Source organism: Balaenoptera ricei, chromosome 14, assembly GCF_028023285.1.
Source record: "Balaenoptera ricei isolate mBalRic1 chromosome 14, mBalRic1.hap2, whole genome shotgun sequence".
Taxonomy (NCBI): domain Eukaryota; kingdom Metazoa; phylum Chordata; class Mammalia; order Artiodactyla; family Balaenopteridae; genus Balaenoptera; species Balaenoptera ricei.
The window spans coordinates 20,552,650-20,569,944 of NC_082652.1; the positions used below are offsets into that span (position 1 = coordinate 20,552,650).

General features: G+C 39.4%; 1 protein-coding gene across 12 annotated transcripts in view; it reads right to left on the reverse strand.

The window, feature by feature from the left end:
* SFI1 (SFI1 centrin binding protein) overlaps window positions 1–17,295 on the reverse strand; it is an 80,863-nt gene that overhangs the window by 35,142 nt on the left and 28,426 nt on the right. For 11 of the 12 annotated variants that reach the window (XR_009497324.1, XM_059895040.1, XM_059895046.1 and 8 more), the window contains 4 exons: window positions 14,164–14,258; window positions 9,850–9,967; window positions 8,710–8,812; window positions 13–169 (listed from right to left, as the gene is read on the reverse strand). Coding sequence is in view for 11 of the 12 variants with exons in the window: in XM_059895040.1 (XP_059751023.1) it covers window positions 13–169; window positions 8,710–8,812; window positions 9,850–9,967; window positions 14,164–14,258 (473 nt within the window). In the remaining variant the exon portion in view is untranslated. Of the gene's footprint in view, window positions 1–12; window positions 170–8,709; window positions 8,813–9,849; window positions 9,968–11,632; window positions 11,726–14,163; window positions 14,259–17,295 lie in introns of those variants that run through there. The other variant, XM_059895048.1, reaches the window with a different exon arrangement.

Sequence of the window (17,295 nt, forward strand, 5' to 3'; positions counted from 1 at the left end):
CTTCCTGCTCACCTTTCCGCTGCCTCTTCTCTCTGCGCACCTGCAGGTATTCCAGCCAGGCCCTCAGGGCCCTCCACTGTTGCCAGTGCTGATGGTGTTTCACTGCGGAGACCATCTTCCGCTTCTCCCTCCAGACATGCAGAAGCTGTTCCTGCCACCGTGACCAAGCCTGAAAACCAGAGAAAAGACAACAGTCAATGGAGGCAGGAAAACAGAGGTGAAGTACTGGTGAGGGAAAAGAGAAACACACACACTGGAAAGGCTAAAAAGGAGGGGAAATTCCCAAGGAGAATCGTAAGTGATGGGAATATGGGGTGAAAAGATCTTTAAGAAGGGCATTCTCTGCTTCCAGAAAGTAATTTTTTTCTGGATTAAGAAGGAAAAAAAAAAGGACTAATAAAATCAGAGCATATACAAGAAGCAGGGACAATCCAAGGGGTGATATAATTAATTCAGATCGGGGATAGGAGAGGAGGGTCTGCCTTTTCTTTCAAAGTGGGAGGAAGCCTATGGTCAAGAGGCCCTTTCTCAGGGACATCAGTCTCCAAGACGTGGACCTACAGAAACTGAGGGTCTACAAAAGGATTCCCTTAAGATTATCCATAAATGCACACCCTTGGGAAAGTCTTCGTGCACACTCAGCAAAACACATGCCCTACTCTGAAGGTGACTGTCATAGATGACTTGATACCTTCTCTTATATCTTATACCTTTTTAAACCTGTAACACCTCTTCCCCTTTCCTTCCTCTCAGTTGAATACCATTTTTCCTATTTCACCAAGAAAATAAAAGCAATCAAAAGACAATTTTCTCAAGCTCCCACACGCCCCCCACCTGCCAACAGGCTCTGCCTTCTCTCCTGTTCCTCTGGATAAACTGTCCACTCTCCCATCACAGGTTACCCCTGCCATGCATACAGCCCATCTTCTCTCACCTTCTCAAGTTTATCACTCTGGCAATTCCCCCCACTCCCTTCTGCATCATCAGTTTCCACTCTCTGCTAGATTTTTAAAATCAGCATTTGAGTGTGTTGTTACTTCCCCCTTAGGGGAGGTGACAACCAAAAGCAATGGGTGACCTTTGATTGGACCCTGCAACTGACACTAAAACAGCAACAATATACAGCTGCAATACGAACTGTATTCTAGATATTACTATATCAACATTACATTTCTTAGATATGACAGTGATATTGTGGTTATATAGGAGAACATCCTTATTTTTAGGAGATATGAGCTTAAGTATTTAGGGTAAACCTTATGTCTGCAACTTTAAAGCAACTCTGAAAATGTAAAAAATATACTGATACACTTGAGAGAAAGCAAATGTGGAAATATGTTAAGGCTGGGTTAAACTAGTGAAGAGAACCCAGTATCCACCTTTTCTGTGATTTGGTATTTGTCAAAATTAAAAAGTTGGGGATGAAAGATTATTGTCACACAAATACTTCCTGAAGGGAATAAATCAGTGATCCTCAAACCAACCACCAAGCACCCCTCTCTAGACCACTTTGCCACCCAGCTAACACCCAAGTGCTTTCCCTTCCAAACTCTTCAAAAGGGCTCTCTACCTTTCTCATTTCTCTTCTAAGCTGGTTTTCTTGAATCCTCTCCCCATCGGGTTCACTGAAACTGCTTTTATCAAGGGCATCAATGACTTCCACGTGGCTCAATCCGAAGGCCAAATCTCAGTCCTCACCTGCCCTGGCCTGCCAGAAGCATGTGACACAGCTCATCACACCCGCCTCCACCTGGCTTCCAGTATACCTTGGCCTCTCCTCTGTTCCCGCCGCTGATTCCCATCTCTTCAGCGGACAGGCTCAGTTCCACCGGCTATACTCACTCCCTTTGTGCTTTCACCTAATCTCATGGCTCTAAATGTCATCTGCATGCTGAGGACTCCCAACTTTACATCTCAGGTCTGGACTCATCCTCAAGACTCCACACATATATCCGGCTGCCTCCCTGACACCCCCTCGTGGACATTTGGAAGGCCCATCAGGCTGAAGATACGGAGCTCAGAATGGAGCTCCTCCTAATCTTTCCCCACAAACCTGCCTCTCCCTCCAACACCCCCATTTCATTAAAAAGCAACTCCATTGTTCCAATTACTTAGGCCAAAAACCTGGGAGTCCTCTTAGACTTTTTCTCTGACACTTCACATCTTACCTATCCACTAGCAAATCCTGTCGGCAATACCTTCAAAACATACCCAGAGTCCAAAACCATCTTCCTATCATCCTTGTCCAGAATCTCTCCTGGAACTTTGTAATTGCTTCCTTAACTGTCCTCCCTGCTTTTATCCTTGATTTTCTGAGGTCTGTTCTTAACACAACAACCAGAATTGTCCTTTCTCATTTGCTGTGGTTATGTCACTTAAATCTCTCCATCTTATATGACAATTTCCCTCCCTGCCTTTTTTCTCTTCACACTACCAATTTGTTAGAGAAACCAGGTCATGTATGCTATAAACTGTCCCACGTTTTAGATTTGTCCGATTGTCTCCTCCAGATGTCTTTAACTTGTCCCTCTGATCCCTGTATTTCCCATGAACTGATAGTCAGATTCATGTTAGGCGTGGCGGGAATCATGTTCAAACTTTAGACAAGAACATGTCTCAAGTGCTGCTGGGTACTTCCTGTTACATCACATCGTGGTTGGCTGCCATAGTTTTAGCAATGCCAAGACTGTTCAGTGGCTTCAGATGGCATTAATATGATCCCTCCCTTATATTTCCCTGTTGTCTTTCCCCTGGGTGATTGCTGCCTAGATCCATTTTCTCACTGGAGTGGCAATTTTCTAATTCTAATACTCCTGTGTTTATTAACTGAAATTCTATAAAGAAGCCTTACGCTCTCATTAACCCTCTCGTTTTTCAAAGATTAGTTTGTATAGGAAAGGCAGGATAAGTGCTTGACTTTGGCCTTCATTAATTTCCAAAGAACTGAATTAATGCCCTAACAACCCAAAATTGTGACCAATGAACTCCTTTTTTTTTCTCATTATGAATGCATGAATTTTTACATATTTGATATGTTTTCAATCCACGGCAGTCATTATTCTTTTCGATGCTCAAATTGTTCTATCTTAAGCCTATGGGAGTCCTTCTGACACAACCCCATTAACCTCTGTTCATTTCCTCATACTCCTGCACACTATCTCCTAGGCTTATGATGTCTATTTCCTGCTCTATACCTGGAATCAGCCATTTCTCCAAAAAGCCTCAGTTCCCTTTAGTGGGAAATAGAAGAGACCACAACTTGGGCACTGGGGATGCTAGAAGCAGTGCCAGTAATAAAGCATTTAAATCTTTTCAGTAAATAGAGTTAGAAATTCACTATTTTAGGGAAAAAAATCATGAGTCCATACTGATATTGACATTTCCAATTTCAGATAACAGGGCTTTTGTTTAATTTCTGATTTTGTACCTATAATCTTTCCTTTTACACTGAAAATCGTGCTTCCTAATGACACAGCCATAGTTATTTGCTTTATCTTACAATGTAGCTGTAACAGATTCAACACAACAATCCAAACCTGCTACTTACAATAAGACCACTGAATGCAATTTTAGATCTCTTAGTAGTTCTTTGTGTCCTTAGAACACATCCCACTTGGGATGAACAGCCAAAATATTGTATTTTAAAGTAATTCTTTTCTCTTTGTAGTCATTGCTACAAACTTGATATAAGTTTGTTTCAGTGTGTTCTAAAATCCTAGGGATTGGTTCGTTTCCTTTTTGATTAATTTTTTGTTTTTAATTATATCAAATATTTACATGGTTCCAAAGTTAAACCTATGTAACAAAGTAAATGCATAGAAGTATTTTGTTCCCTCCCTTCCCCCATACGTAACCACTTTTCCTTAGTTTTTGGTTTATTTTTCCATTGTTTCTTCTTGAAAATATAACACACACACACACACACACACACACACACACACACACACTCTCTCTCCCTCTCTCTCATCTCTCTCTCTCTCTCTCCCTTCCTTCCTCAAAAGGCAGCACACGATGAACCAGAGGGAGCCTGTTAAGAGCAGGGGTGTGATCACACCACTCTTCCTCTCAAAGCCAGTAGCTTCCCCCTCCCCTGGAAAAAGAGCCAAAGCCTTTGTGGGCACAGCCTGCAGAGCCTTACTATTACATCTGCCTCCTTGTCACCTCATGGCCTAATCTTTCCTACTCTCCCTCTCACGCTACATCAAGCTCACGGGCAGGGTGACTCAACATCACAAACATGACAATATTCTCCAATCTAATGTAAAAAGTCAGTGTACTATAATAAAAAATCCTAGTAGACTTTGTTGTGGAACTTGACGAGTTGATCCTAAAATTAATAAGAGTAAAGAACAACTGCCAAGACAATTTTTAAAAAGAACAAGAATAAAGAAGATCTCTTTCCATATATGAAAACTTAAGAGCTATACAGTAAGATCAGGAGTAGTAATGAACAGTTAGCATTTACTGAGGATTTCCATACTCAAAGCATTGCTCTAAGCATATTACATGTATCACCACACTTAATCCTCAACAATCCTATGAGGTCGGTACCATTATTACTTACTTACAGATAAGAAATCTAAGGTGGGGGGGGTGGTGGGATGAATTGGGAGACTGGGATTGACATATATACACTAATATGTATAAAATAGATAACTAATGAGAACCTGCTGTATAAAAAAAATAAAATTAAAAAATAAAAAATAAAATGCAATAAAAAATAAAAACCAAAATGCAATATTAAAAAACAAAAGAAGTCTAAGGTACAGGGAGATTAGGTAACTCATTAAAAAAGGCACAAAGCTAATAGGTAATGGCAGCAGAATTTCCACCTGGGCAGTCTGACTAGAGAACCTTTGTTCTTTCCTACCTGCTTCATTAAATCATAATCAAAACAGTGTGTACTGGCTCATAGATAGACAAATAGACCAATGGAATACAGAGCCCAGAATAGACCCATGAACAAATGGGACCTTGCTCTATAATGGAGGTGGACTAATAGTCAGTATAAAAAAGATAAAGGATGAACTAACCAGTAAACAGTGCTGCAGAAATTATCCATAAGGAAAATGACAAACTAAGACCCTGTTACACACAATTTATAAAATTAAACCCAAGATGGATTAAAGACCAAACCATAAGATACAAGAATTAGGTACACTGAAAATAATAACACTTGTATGAAAAAAAAAGCACCATAAACAAAGCAAAAAAACTAGCTATGGGCTAGAAGAAAATACTTGCAATGTACCTAATAGTCAAAAGATTAGTAAGCAGAATCTACAACAATGTCCACAGAGCAGAAAAAGCCAAATAACCCAACAGAAAAAAAGGAGTGAGGGATAGTAACAAGCTGAAAAACAGAAACTCAAATGGCAAACAAGCATCTGAAAAGATGCTGGGCTTCACTAGGAATCAGCGAAATGTAAATTAAAGCGACAAGGAATTACCACTTCAGACCTATCAAACTGATGAAAATGACCAAGTCTGACAATGCAAAGTGCTGATGAGGCCAAAAGAAATGGGAACCGAAATTTTAGCACATAAACTGGCACAGCACTGGAGCAAATGGGTGATGCTTGATGAGGATGACGAGATGATACCCAAAGAAGTTTCACTTCCAGGAACAAGAGAAACTCAGACTCTTGCACAGGGATCTGTGTTTAAGAGTGCTGTCTGCCACATTGTTTGTAATTGTAAAAAACGTAATCAGAAGGAATCAACAGTTCAGCAGCACTGAGCAGGTAAACTGAGCCTTATTCAGTACAAAGGCATATTATAGGTAGTTAACAGATCTCTATGTATCAACATGGATAAACCTCAAAAATACACTGTTGCATTAAAAAAAAAGCAAGCTGCAAAGTAAATGTACAGTATGACACCATTCATAAGTTTCCTAACAACACAAAGTCAGAACATTTATTCTTTATGTGTATGTATGCACACATTTTTACAAGTGCAAAAGAACACAAGAAAATGAGGACTTCAGTATCAGGGTACAGGTTATCTCTAAGGAGGAAAGGTGGCAGAAGGAAGGAAGGGGAAGGCTTGAACTGTGAATTTAATTACATTAAATTACATTAAATTCTGGGGCAAGTATGGAAAATGCTAACACCTTTTAAACCTGTATGTTGGGTACTTGGATATCTGTTAGTATTTTTAATACATGTTTTATATTTAATGTTTTTATTTTGAAGTACATAATTTAATTTTTTAAAATTTCACATATCTCATGACGTCTGCCCTGCCTAGTTCAGAGATGCTGTGAGGATTAAGAGAAATGACTTAAATTTAAGTTCTTGGTAAATCATATGGTATTTATCAGACAAGGATTTTATTTATAATCTGCACTATAAAATTTGCCTTAGAGTCTCATATAGTGTGGTCCGTATCAGTGTTATCTTGATTGCTCACGTTTTTCATTGGATTTGATTCTGAATGACTCTCGGCTGTCTTCTAAGTTAAATCCAACCTCAAACCACGAAAACCTGCTATCACTAAAAATATTCATTCAAATCTGTTGTTGCAAGCTTTGAAGGCAACAGTCAAAAAAGGAATTCTAAAAGTGTTCTGAGCAATAGCGGCACCAGTAGAATGAGTTTACAGGCTCTCAAAGTGACTATCTGAAAGGGACGAGCGCTCACATAGCTGGAGTCCATCAGCGACAGAAAACCAGCCTCATTATGTTCCTATGCTTCTGGCATTTTCACATTCATAGTTCCCTCTCCCTCCTGAGAGCACAAGTCTACTGAGGACAAGGCAGCATGATAGTTAAAGGAACGGCTCTGCACTTTTCAGGCTGCCTCGGTTCAAATACTGGCTCTGACCTTTGCTAGGTGCATGACCCTCATTCGAGTTCTTTAACCTATAATAATACGGGATTTAAAAAATAATTTTGGGGCTTCCCTGGTGGCGCAGTGGCTAAGAATCTGCCTGCCAATGCAGGGGACACGGGTTCGAGCCCTGGTCTGGGAAGACCCCACATGCCACGGAGCAACTAAGCCCGTGAGCCACAACTACTGAGCCTGCGCGTCTGGAGCCTGTGCTCCGCAACAGGAGATGCCGCGATGGTGAGAGGCCCGCGCACCGCGATGAAGAGTGGCCCCCACTCGCCGCAACTGGAGAAAGCCCTCGCACAGAAACGAAGACCCAACACAGCCAAAAATAAATATAAATAAATAAATTTATTTAAAAAAATAATAATAATTTTGAAAATTGAGATAACACATGTAAAGCACTTAGTCCAGCACCTAGGACAGTAAGACCACAATAAATACTATTACTGCTCCTGCTGTTCTTGTTACCTTTATTATCACTGGCAAGAACTAAGTCTATTTCCTTGCTACTGCTTCAGAAGACCTTATGAGTTCAGAGGTCGGCATATTCTTTTCTTAAAGGGTCAGATAATAATTTTTTTAGGCTTTGCAGGCCACATGGTCTCTGGTGCAACTACTCAACTTCACCGTTGTAGCCTGAAAGCAGCTTAGACAATACATAAATGAACAGGTGTAACTGCATGCCAATAAAACTTTATTTACAACAACAATCAGCTGGCCAAATCTGATCCGTGGGCAAGTTTGCTGACCCCAATCTATGCTGTTTGCATATGATCTCCATATATTGCATATTCTCGCATGGATGATACAAAATGTTGTCAGATTAAAAAGCTATTACTCCTACAGGGACTTCCCTGGTGGTGCAGTGGTTAAGAATCCGCCTGCCAATGCAGGGAACACAGGTTCGAGCCCTGGTCCGGGAAGATCCCACATGTCACAGAGCAACTAAGCCCATGTGCCACAGCTACCAAGCCTGAGCTCTAGAGCCCACGAGCCACAACTACTGAGCCCACGTGCCACAACTACTGAAGCCTGCATGCCTAGAGCCTGTGCTCTGCAACAAGAGAAGCCACCGCAATGAGAAGCCCGCTCACCGCAACGAAGAGTAGCCCCTGCTCGCCGCAACTAGAGAAAGCCCGTGCGCAAAAACGAAGACCCAATGCAGCCAAAAATAAATCAATAAATAAATGGAAAAAAGAAGTTATTACTCCTACAATATAGTAACACGCACTTCTTTTTCTCCTCCTCCCTGTTCTATTCTCTATGACTGACTTGGCAGCCCTATAAGTACCCAGGAGACACTAAAAAGTGACAGAAATTCAGAAAGCTTATCAAAGGCCATAAAAAAGCTTCACCACAGCATACGTTTGGTACAGATGTTAAGCCTTTATAACTGACCAAAAGCTAGTGGCTTTCCCAAAAGGAACTCTAAGAAATAAGCAAAATTATATGAAAAAGCCAGGTTTTCTTTTCAGTCTTGGTTTCTTTTCTGCCCTCGTTTTCTAATTTGCTGTAGGAAAAGAGTAACGAGGAAATAAAGAATATACTGCTGTTTCTTTAAACATATTTATAATTAATTCATAAATCCCGTTCCGGCTCCACAATTAACAGGAGCTCTCTAAAGATCACTAGCAATCACATCTAGCATATTCCTTCCAGCGGCCTCTGTCTGTTGAAGAGTCCAGCCTTCCAAGTTGCCTCCCACTCCCCCCTTCCATCGCTTGAGCTGCAGGGAGGGCCCAGCAGAGAGGCAGCAGCATGACGGTCAGCTTTCTGCTTGGGAGTCCGACCCCACCTGCCCAAGCTCCCATTGTGGTTATGGTGCCTGACGACGTGGACAGAGGACACCAAAGCCCGAGTCTGCTGGACTCACCTGCAGCTGGAGGCTCCAGGCCCTGTGCTTCACAGCCGAGGCATGGAGGGCACGGCCCAGGCGGACCTGTCCCAGTTGCCGTCTCCACGTGCTCCACCACACCCTGTCAGAGAGCAAATCGAAGATGCGACCAGTCAGAGCAAGGCCAGCCAGAAAAGAGAAGGGCAGTGAGGGCTGGGCCTCAGACCCTGAGCTCAAGTCCCTCTCCCTAAACAGCCAAGAAACAGTTCTAGAGCTGCCAGTTAAGGGTTGGAAACAGATGGTTCCTAAGGCCAGATCCAGCCTTAGACACTACAGACATGCTCTGGAACTGAGCTTTGAAGACACTGCCATTTGGGACACCAGAGGACCACTGGGAACAATGCACAGTGGAATCAGTCCCATTATAAAGCAGCTCACTGCTACACACACCTGGCTTTCAGAGTGGACTAACTCACCCTCCAATGTGTGGACAATGCTGCTGAGATGCAGTGCAAGACAGCAGTTAAGAGCATGAGCTTTGGCATCAGAGAGATGGGTGGGTGAGCCCTAGTTCTGCTAATTACATCTTATATAGTAAGTCTCAGAAAGGTTGAGTAACTTGCTTGAGCTCATATATCTTAATCTGTGCAATAACAGTACTTATTTTATAGTTTATGGTAAGGATTAAATGAGACACTTTACATTAAAAAATTAACACACACAGAAACTTAACACAGGGTTTACTAGTAAGTACTCAATTAGTGTTACTTATGATTTGGTGAAAACCTGATCTTAATGTTGAACAAGTTATCAATAAATATTTATTAGGTATCAATTATGTTCAAAACATTGTTTTTTGTTTTTTGGGGTTTTTTAAAATATTTATTTATTTGGCTGATTGGGTCTTAGTTGCGGCGCGCGGGCTTCTGTCTAGTTGTGGCGCGCGGGCTCCAGAGCGTGTGGTCTTACTTGCCCCGCGGAATGCGGGATCTTAGTTCCCCAACCAGGGATCAAACCCACGTCCCCTGCATTGGAAGGCAGATTCTTAACCACTGGACTACCAGGGAAATCCCCAAAACATTGTTTTAAGGTGGGTTTTTATGCTGGTTTTCCAGTAGCATAAAGCAAAGCTGAGGTAAAATGAACACTGCTATCTGTAGGGCAATGGAGCACACTGACCACAAAATACTCCGCTGTCTAAACTCCAGGGCGGTGGTCTGCATCCGAAGTTTGGTCCTACGAAAAACCACGTAGATCAACCAGGACTTCCAGGCCTGTCGCATCTTTTGTTTCGCATCTAGATGCACCAAAGAGATTTTCAAAAAGGGGCTGGGGGAGATGGATCACTCTGGGTTAAGACAAAGGTTCAAAAGCTCTGACTCATCCTTCCTTTGAATATCTAAATTCCTCCAGTGCCCTCTGCTGGAAAACTTGTGAAGCTCTACAAAATTAATAAGGATGCAGGATGTGAAGAATGGTTATATAAGTGATAACATTTACAAAACTTTTAAAGGAAAATCAATGTACTGCACTGTTCAGAAATCTTTTATTTTAAAAGTCCTTTTTTTTTTAGAGTTATATTCTGCAATATTTACACATGAAATAACACAGGAAGCAGAGAAGTGAATGTGGATATGGATATAACAAGACTAGTGTGAGTCGGTAATTATTGGAAGCTGGATGATGGGTACACGGAAGTTCATTATTCTATCTTTCCATTTTGTAGATATTTTTAAATTTCCATAATATAAAGTTAAAGAAGAAGTCATGTTATATAATAATCCTAGTTATTACTTTAAAATGTATATCTCAGAAATAACTAATTTTCTTGTGAACTGCATTATTATGAACTTTCATCAAATCTTTAACCGTGGTCATTTTTAAGTGTTTTGTCATTTACAGACAGTTCTGGGTGTACTCTGATGATTTTGCAAATATGTTCCTATAAAAGGGTTTCATCTTCAAGAAATTCATGGAAAAGACTCTGACAAGTACAGGTTTCTGGTAACTGACTGTACTGCTGAACTGAATGAATAAGCATTTTCAGAACTCTAATGAAAAACTGATGAACTCATAAAAGTGCTAACAAAAGATTAAGATGAAAAAAAAAATGAATTACATGGGACTGAGTGAACTGATGAGGATGAGTATAATTTTTGTGACTTTCTGTCTGAATTAAAAAAAAAAAAAAAAATCCCACAAGGACTCAGAGGCAAAGAATATACAAATCAATTTTCACTGCAAAGTAAAGGAGCTGTTACAGTGGAGGATTACTAGACTGAATGTCAATATTATGACATAGTATGAGTGTGTTTCATGTTTGGTAATTGCAATCATTGTTGCTTTTGTTGTGGTCATCCATGTACAATGCTTGGTGTCAGTCTATTTATCTCTTGTAAAAATAAAATACAGTGTGTGTGTGTGAAAAAAGAAAAAAAAAAAAAAAAGAAGAAGTCATGTTATAAGATTTGCTGTTTGAAACAATAATTGTAAAGTACAATAAGCAAGACAAAAGGAAAGGATACTATCTGTATCTGTTTGTATCTGTTTGAGAAACAGAATAAGAAGGACCAGTAATGATCCTGGAGGAAAGAGAATTTACTAAATATGGGAGGCACAAAAGTCCATAGGTCTCCCTTTGTGGTAAATTCCATTTTCATTATGAAAGTCATCACTGACGAAATAAGTTTCTTTTCTTTTTAGAACACAAAGGAGAAAATAAAATTATGTAAAACATTTTCAGGACATTCTCCAAAATGTGGTCAGGATGACTAGAGCTATACTTTATATTTCATAGTTGTTGACAAGTCAAGTCAAAATATGAAAAAGAATTTAACATGTAGCTTCTTTGGGCCCACCTCAGACCTCAGGAATCAGCACATCTCGGGCAATAAGGACTAGTATGGTGCTGTAGCTTAGAGTTTAGGCTCCTGAGTAAGATAAGCTGGGCCTGAGTACTGACCTTGTCACTGAGCTAAGTAACCTCACACGAGTTCCTCATCTGCAAAATGGTGCTTCCCTTCAAGGTATGTTTGCAAAGAGTAAACGAGATTATCTATGAAAAGAAGAAAATAAATGCAAGGAGATAAAAGAAGAGGTACTTATAATACTCTGGGGAAACGGATGAGGCTTAATCTCAGGCATTGGCAAAGAAAAGATGAGTGCAAGGGACACCTCAGGGAGGCATGTTTTAAGAGAAGATAACTAAATGCTGTTACGACGAAGCCATTCGTAAGTAAGGTTTCTTGCTTAGCTACGAAAAGTAGGAAGAGCAGGTCTAAACGGGGAGCAGTGGACAAGCTGTACTGGGGACTTGCTGAGTTTGAGATGCCTGCAGGGCATTCATGTGAAATGGCTATGAGAAACAGCAGGCTGCATTATCATTTTGAAAGTTAGTGCCTTTTTTCCCTTAGGCTCCCCACATGGGTTTCTGGGTGCAACTTGAGGAATCAGACACTGACCAGAGCTAAACTGGCCACAAGATCACTAAGGGGCAACCTGGACAAAGAAGATCAGAAGTAAGCACTGCAACGTGACACATGGCAGCAAGACAGACAACAGTCCCAAGTGCTGCGAGAGAAACACAGCCGGAACACTGCACCAGCAGGGCAGGAACAGCCAGTTCACACAAATCATGCTTAAGTGAGTGGTAGGTGCCAAAACCATGCCATATAGAGAAAACCATAGGGATATGATCACACAGGAGTTCCTGCTCAGAGATCACACATCCTGGAAAACAGGAAAGGGAATCGAACAAGTCTTCCCTTTGACTTGGAGTTATTCTCTCTCAGAGACAATGTACTCATCCTTCACAAAAGCTTCTGAGCTTTTGTGATGGCAAAAGTAAATCTGGGCTCTCAGTAAACTAGGAAAAGTGGGGATCTTCCTCAACTTGATAAAGAATATCTACAGAAAGCCTATATCATACTTAATGGTGAGAAACTCAAAAGCTTTTCCACTAATCAAGTATAAGGCAAGGACGACCCCTCTCACTCCTTTTCAACATCACATATAAGAAGTTCTAGCTAATGCAACAAGACAAAAGCAATAAAAGGTATATATATTGGGAAGGAAGAAATAAAACTGTCTTTGTTTGCAAATGACATGACTGTCTATGTAAAGAAGCCAAAAAGAATTGACAAAAAACTCCTGGAACTAATAAGCAATTCATAGCAAGGCTGCAGGATGCAAGGTTAATATACAAAAGTCAACTGATTTCCTATATACCAGCAATGAACAAGTGGAATTTAAAATTAAAAATACACCACCATTTACAGTAGCACTCAAAAAATGAAATATTTAGGTATAAATCTAACAAAACATATATAAAATCTGTGAGGAAACTACAAAACTGTGATGAAAGACATAAAAGAAGAACTAAATAAATGGGGAGAGAATCCATGTACAGGATAGGAAGACTCAATATGTCAAGATGTCAGTTCTTCTCAACCTGATTATAGAGTCAATGCAATCCCAACCAAAATCCCAGCAAGTTATCCTGTGGATATCACAAACTGATTATAACATTTATATGGAGGCAAAAGACCTGGAATACCCAACACAATATTAAAGAAGAAGGCTGGAGGACTGACACTACCTGAGTTGAAGAATTACTATAAAGCTACAGTAACCAAAACAGTGTGATATTGACAAAAGAAGTGACAAATAGATCAGTGGAACACAGCAGAGAGCCTGGCAACAGACCCACATAAATATAGTCAACTTATCTTTGACAAAGGAGCAAAGGCAATACAATGGAGCAAAGATAGTCTTTTTAACAAATGGTATAGGAACAACTGGATATCCACATGCAAAAAAGGATCTAGACACAGACCTTACACCCTTCATAAAAATTAACTCAAAATGGATCACAGACCTAAATGTAAAACACAAAACTATAAAACTTCTAGATGATAACGTAAGAGAAAACCTAGATGACCCTGGGTATAGTGATGACTTTTTAGATACAACACCAACGGCACCATCCATGAAAGAAAAAATTGATAAGCTGGACTTCATTAAAATTAAAAACTTCTGCTCTGCAAAAGACAATGTCAAGAGAATGAGAAGACAAGCCACAGAGTGGAAGAAAATATTTGCAAAAGACACATCTGACAAAGGATTATTATCCAAAATATACAAAGAACTCTTAAAACTCAACAAGAAAACAAACGATCCAATTAAAAATGGGCAAAAGAACTTAATAGACACCTCACCAAAGAAAATACAGCCTAATGTAAACTATGGACTTTGAGTGATTATGATGTGTCAGTGTAAGTTCACCAGCTGTAACAAATGTACCACACTGATGGGGGATGCTGATAATGGGAGAGGCTATGTATGTGTTGGGGAGGGGGTGTATGGGCAATTGCTACCTTCCCCTCAACTTGGCTGTGAACCTAAAACTGCTCTTAAAAAATAAAATCTTAATAAAGGAAAAAAAAGACAAATAAACAGAGGCATTTTCTTTAGACGTGTACTTCCTTTTCTCACCATGATCCTCGGCTCTCAGGTACCTGTTCCTCATCTCCCGCTGCTGATGCATGTAGGTCTTCCAGGTCTGGAACATCAGGTTGTACAAGTAATATCTGAGGAGCCAAAAAACCAAATGGTGTTTCTTTAGAACAAAACAACTCCGAATCCGACATACCCAGTCCGTTCTGTACTTAGGAGAAATTAACAGGAACACTTCTGACACATAAAAGCCAATCTATATCCTAAGCTAAAATTGGAGTGTCGTTCTCCACACCTTATATTATTACCAAGGAAGAAAGGTGTGAATTATCCTAGAATAACTTCACCTTCAGCACCCACAAAGCTGTGGCATTTGGAATGACAGTCATATCTTAATCATCCACACCATGTAAAACATAACCTCTCCTTTGCACTAAAACACAGTCAATGTTCTCCTTTGTCTTTTCTGTCTCAATACATACATTATGCACATTAAGACTGTCAGTCCCAGGGCTTCCCTGGTGGCGCAGTGGTTAAGAATCCACCTGCCAATGCAGGGGACACGGGTTCGAGCCCTGGTCCGGGAAGATCCCACATGCCGCAGAGCAACTAAGCCCGTGCGCCACAACTACTGAGCCTGTGCTCTAGAGCCCGCGAGCCACAATTACTGAAGCCCACGCTCCGCAACAAGAGAAGCCACCACAATGAGAAGCCTGCGCACCGCAAGGAAGAGTAGCCCCTCCTCGCTGCAACTAGAGAAAGCCGCGCACAGCAAAGAACCAAAAAGCACCCCCCCCCAAAAAAAAGACTGTCAGTCCCTCCATATCTTCACTATCCCATTTCCTAAAACTTGATTTCATACTCTGCCAGCTTCATAGAACGATTCAACGATGTCTATATTTATGGATATCTGAAATATCCATAAATCAGAAACCCTGCCCCGAAGAGCTTAAAGACATGATTATAATGAGTGAATACCATTTGAAAAAGACACAATGTATAAGACATACTAAGTTTTTACTTTAAAAAAGGTATAAAAATATGTATGTGATGTAATTCCCAATTTTTACTTTTTCTTCCACTTATCCTTGGGAATACAAATGTCAAAGATTAAGAGTTTCTTCTCTCTATTGCTAAAAAAATAAATAAATAAAATTTTAAAGTTTTTTCTATTTCTATTTTCTTAATGTTCTATATTGGGCATATATTTTCTCCCAATCAATACAAATTAAAACAACTTTATTATTTTAAAACACAGAATTAGAAATTATATAGAAGTGAGAATCAGTGAGAAAAACCTATTCAAATCATTAGCATGATCATTACATAATGATTACTTGAATTAGAGGGGTATCTCTGTGTATATGTGCTCACATGCACACAGTATTGTGCGCTTGGTCTTAATTTAGGACTTTGATCTTGCTTACTCTAAAAAGAATTTGAAGAAATACAGAAAATAATCCAAAACTCTTCTCGTTGCAAGGATGGTCCAATCTCCACAAACTCAATCAATGTGATACCTCACATAATAGAATGAAAGAAAAGAACCATATGATCATCAGTATCTCAATATAATAAAGGCCACATATGATAAGCCCACAGGTAACATCATACCCAATGGAGAAAGGCTGAAAGCTTTTCCTCTAAGATCAGGAACAGGACAAGGGTGCTCACTCTCACCACTCCTACTTAACATAGTACTGGGAGTCCTAGCCAGAGCAATTGGGAAACAAAAAAAAAAGAAAGAAAAGGCATTGGAATTGGAAAGGAAGAAGTAAAACTGTCTCTATTTGCAGATGCCATGATTTTACACACAGAAACTCTTAGAGACTCAACCAAAAAATTGTTAGATCTAATCAATGAACTCAGTAAAATCATAGGATATAAAATTAACGTAAAAAACTAAGTAGCAATTCTATACAATAACAACAAATTATCTGAAAAAGAAATAAATCAATCTCATTTACAATAGCATCAAAAATAACAAAAAGCTTAGGAATAAATTTAACCAAGGAGGTGAAAGGTCTCTACTCTGAAAACTACAAGACATTAATGAAAGAAATCAAAGAAGACAAATAAATGGAAAGGTATTCCATGTCCATGAATTGGAAAAATATTGTTAAAATGTTAGTACTACCAAAAGCCATCTATAGATTCAATACAATCCCTATCAAGATTCCAATGGCATGTTTACAAAAGTAGAAAAAACAATCCTAAAATTTATGTGGAACCACAAAAGACCCCAAATAGTCAAAGCAATCCAGAGAAAGAACAAAGCAGGAGGCATCACACTTCCTGTTTTCAAGCTATAGTATATTATGGCACTGGCATAAAAACAAACAGACTAATGGAATAGAGTTGAGAGCCCCAAAATTAACCCAAGTATATACCGTCATCTAATATTTGACAAGGGAGCCAAGAATATTCAATGGAAAAAAGACAGTCTCTTCAATAAATGGTGCTGGGAAAACTGGATATTCACATGTAAAAGAATGAAACTAGATTCATATCTAACACCACTCATTAACCAGAAATGGATTAAAGACTTAAATGCAAGACCTGAAACCATAAAATTCCTAGAAGAAAATATAGGACAAAAGCTCCTTCACATAAGTCTTAGCAATGATTTTTTGGATATGACACCTAAAGCACAAGCAACAAAATAAAACATAAACAAGTGGGACTACAGCAAACCAAAAGGCTTATGCACAGCAAAAGACACAGCCAACAAAGTGAAAAAGACAACCTACAAAATGGGAAAAAAATATTTGCAACCCATATAGCTGATAAGGGATTAATATCCAAAATATATGAAGAACTCATATAACTCAATAGCAAAAAAAAGAATAATCCAATTTAAAAGTGGGCAAAGGACCTAAACAGACATTTTTCCAAAGGAGATATACAAATGGTCAACAAGTACATGAAAAAATGCTCAACACTACTAGTCATTAGGAAAATATAAATCAAAATCACAATGAGATCAAAATCACCACACACCTGTTAAAATGGCCATCATCAAAAAGACAAGATAGAATTATAATGTGCACCTAAATTTATATAATGTTATAAACCAATTTTACCTCAATTAAAAAAAGGAAAAGTAGGAAATTAGGTCTCCAAAAAATAAGACATAAAAAAGAAAAAAAAAAGACAAGAGATAACACACAC